Source organism: Fulmarus glacialis, unplaced genomic scaffold, assembly GCF_000690835.1.
Source record: "Fulmarus glacialis isolate BGI_N327 unplaced genomic scaffold, ASM69083v1 scaffold4533, whole genome shotgun sequence".
NCBI lineage: Eukaryota > Metazoa > Chordata > Aves > Procellariiformes > Procellariidae > Fulmarus > Fulmarus glacialis.
Genome location: NW_009204776.1, coordinates 17,338 through 19,878, shown reverse-complemented (window position 1 = coordinate 19,878; position 2,541 = coordinate 17,338). Strand labels below are relative to the sequence as shown.

The following is a 2,541-nucleotide window of genomic DNA, read 5'->3' as shown; positions in this document are numbered from 1 at the left end:
ACACACATGTAATTTCTTTACTGAATGTACAAGCTATTAAAGTGTGAGCCACCTTTCCAATCCACTAGCCCTCACAAAAACACATACTTTCATTCGTGCAATAGTCCGATTGATCTCTTCAGTATTTCCCACGGTGACTATGTTGGACTTGAGCATCTGGTCAATCAATACCAACCAGTCAGCCAGCTCAGTTGTAGTTTTATCCAGATCAGCAGGTGCAGAAAGTTCCAAAGCCTGCTGAGTCTGAACAGGAATTTCCAATGAAGAAGATACTAGCACCACTTTTTGGACATCTGAAACAGAGTTTGGGGTTTTTGTTAAAGTAAGTCAGTCATGGCCCCATGTGCACTTGCGGGAATTACACAGGTTTTTGTAATTCCTATAAATATGTAACAACATCTACAGAGAAAGCACAGAAAATTTGTATTTGAGGCATTTTAACAACCAGAAACTAAGTAATCAGAAATTTCTTTCGTCTTTTTTTTTTTAAAGGCTATTGATTATTTCATTGCATGCCAAAGACTCACCCAAACGATTCAGCCTAAATACAAAAACAAACAAGATGAAAACTTGCAAAGGCAAAATAACATTAAATTTAATGGAGTGAAGCTGAACACTCATTGACACAAAAGGAAATTGACCCTTACTAAGCATAAAAAACAATCCTTTCGTTTAAAATAAATATCTAAAATTGTCTTCCTCACTTTTGTATTATGTGGCAGAAAGGTTTTCCCCACTCTTGGCTCAGAATTCACTTAAGCACAAGTAAGTCAAGCTACTCCAATAGATGCTTCATGGACTTGGCAATACACAACTGTCCTAAGAAGGGACAGATGCCTGCTAGTTCAGCCCCATCCTTTCTATCTTTTTAGCCTGACACTGCAAACAAGCGAGGAATGAGCTGAACAGTAAGATTCACTGCAGAAGCTGTGTTTGGTTGCATTCTAGTTCCAAGAAAACACTAAGTTAAATCAAGCTGGAGCATGAATATTACACACTTCCCTCAAGCAATGAAATACAGGAGCTTTACTTAAAAAATACCCTGTCTGAAAGGAAAACAAGCTGAATCAAGTTTTTGAAAGGCTTAAACAAAAGTTGGTTTTCCTCCTTTAAATTTTGTTTACTGCTGATGAATTGAAAAAAAAAAATATAGAGTTGATTTACTGAAGTTCAAGCTGCAAATTCTTTCAGGCAAGGGCTGTCTTTTTTACGTAGTTTTCTAAAAAGGAGACCTGGGCATCTTATTTACACTCTGTATCTGCTGATCTGCCTCCAACAACTTGAAAAGACGGCCAGTGTCAGTGTCTGATACAAGAACCTATCATAGTTAGACAGCTTCCTCTACAAGTTTCAGGAAGATAGGTATCTAGCAGATGAGAAAGACCTATCTGCATCCCTATTGAGCTGAAAGATGCAGAATGGCCTTTATTTATAGGACTGCAGAAAATCTGCATGCAGGAGATACTTTACAAATAATTAGCTGCAGCGAAAGCTTCTAGTGGATCTTAATTACTAAAAGGCATGACCACAAGGCACAAATCCACAGGAAATCAGCCTGTCACAAACATAGCTATTTTGGTTTTTGTTCTGTACCTAGTACACTGGCTCCTGATGAGGAAGCCTAAGCTTTACTAAAACATTCCTCCATTTCAAAACTCTTAGGGGAACCCCAAAGGACTCCCCCAATCCTGAACTGCAGAGTGACTATTTCCCTAACCAAACATTCTCTCTCTCTCCCATAGTAACATGAAGGTAGCCCCAAGTACAGCGATGGACAACATTTCTTATTTCCACTTGTCTAAGTTCATAGGGAAGGTTTTCCTTTTTGGATTATTTTTGACTGCAAACAGGATCAAACTCAATACAATTAAGCATGACAGAAGGATTGATCACTCACCAGAAGGCTTTGTCTGTGTAACAAGATGAGACTGCCCAACAAATGCCTCCAATTCTCTCACTCTGTCAGGCACTTCTCTGAACACCTACAGCCCAGCAGAGAGGAATAAAAACAGTAAGACAAGCTACATTAACAGCAAAAAAGTAATCACTTATTAAAAGACAAAATATTCTACACCATACTTGCTACAATGGCATGCTTCAGATATATTTCAATGAATTTTTTCAAGGTACCATTTAAAAACAATAAAAATGCCAAGAGGTACTCAGTATTGTATTATTATGTATTATTTCAATACATTGAAATTATGTATTATTATGTATTATGTATTATTTCAATACATTCCAGTGTCTTACCTAAATCTTGGAGAGAAATAAATGAAGTGTTGTAGACAGGTTGTTTACATGTTTTTTACTGCCTAAGCATCAAAGCTATGACTTATTATTTGAGTACACTTTGAAGGAAAGATGACTCAAAGCATGATTTGTGGTCATCAGTGACAGGAAAGTAGAGAAATAGGGAATTAATTTAGAAAGGAAAAATGTTACCACTAAACTTTATTGTAGTGAAGACAAATTTGCCTACTTTGCTTTTTAAAAGTTTTTAAAAGGCAGTGATGGAAATCTAATATACGGGGGGAGGGG

At 37.0% G+C, this 2,541-nt stretch overlaps 1 protein-coding gene across 1 annotated transcript in view; it reads right to left on the bottom strand.

Annotated features, from left to right (window-relative positions):
* Nucleotides 1-2,541, bottom strand: part of LOC104074829 (utrophin-like) — a gene marked incomplete at its 5' end in the record, with an annotated part of 101,403 nt that overhangs the window by 86,478 nt on the left and 12,384 nt on the right. The window contains 2 exons of the mRNA XM_009575105.1: nucleotides 88-293; nucleotides 1,898-1,982. Coding sequence (XP_009573400.1) covers nucleotides 88-293; nucleotides 1,898-1,982 — 291 coding nt within the window. The remainder of the gene's footprint in view (nucleotides 1-87; nucleotides 294-1,897; nucleotides 1,983-2,541) is intronic.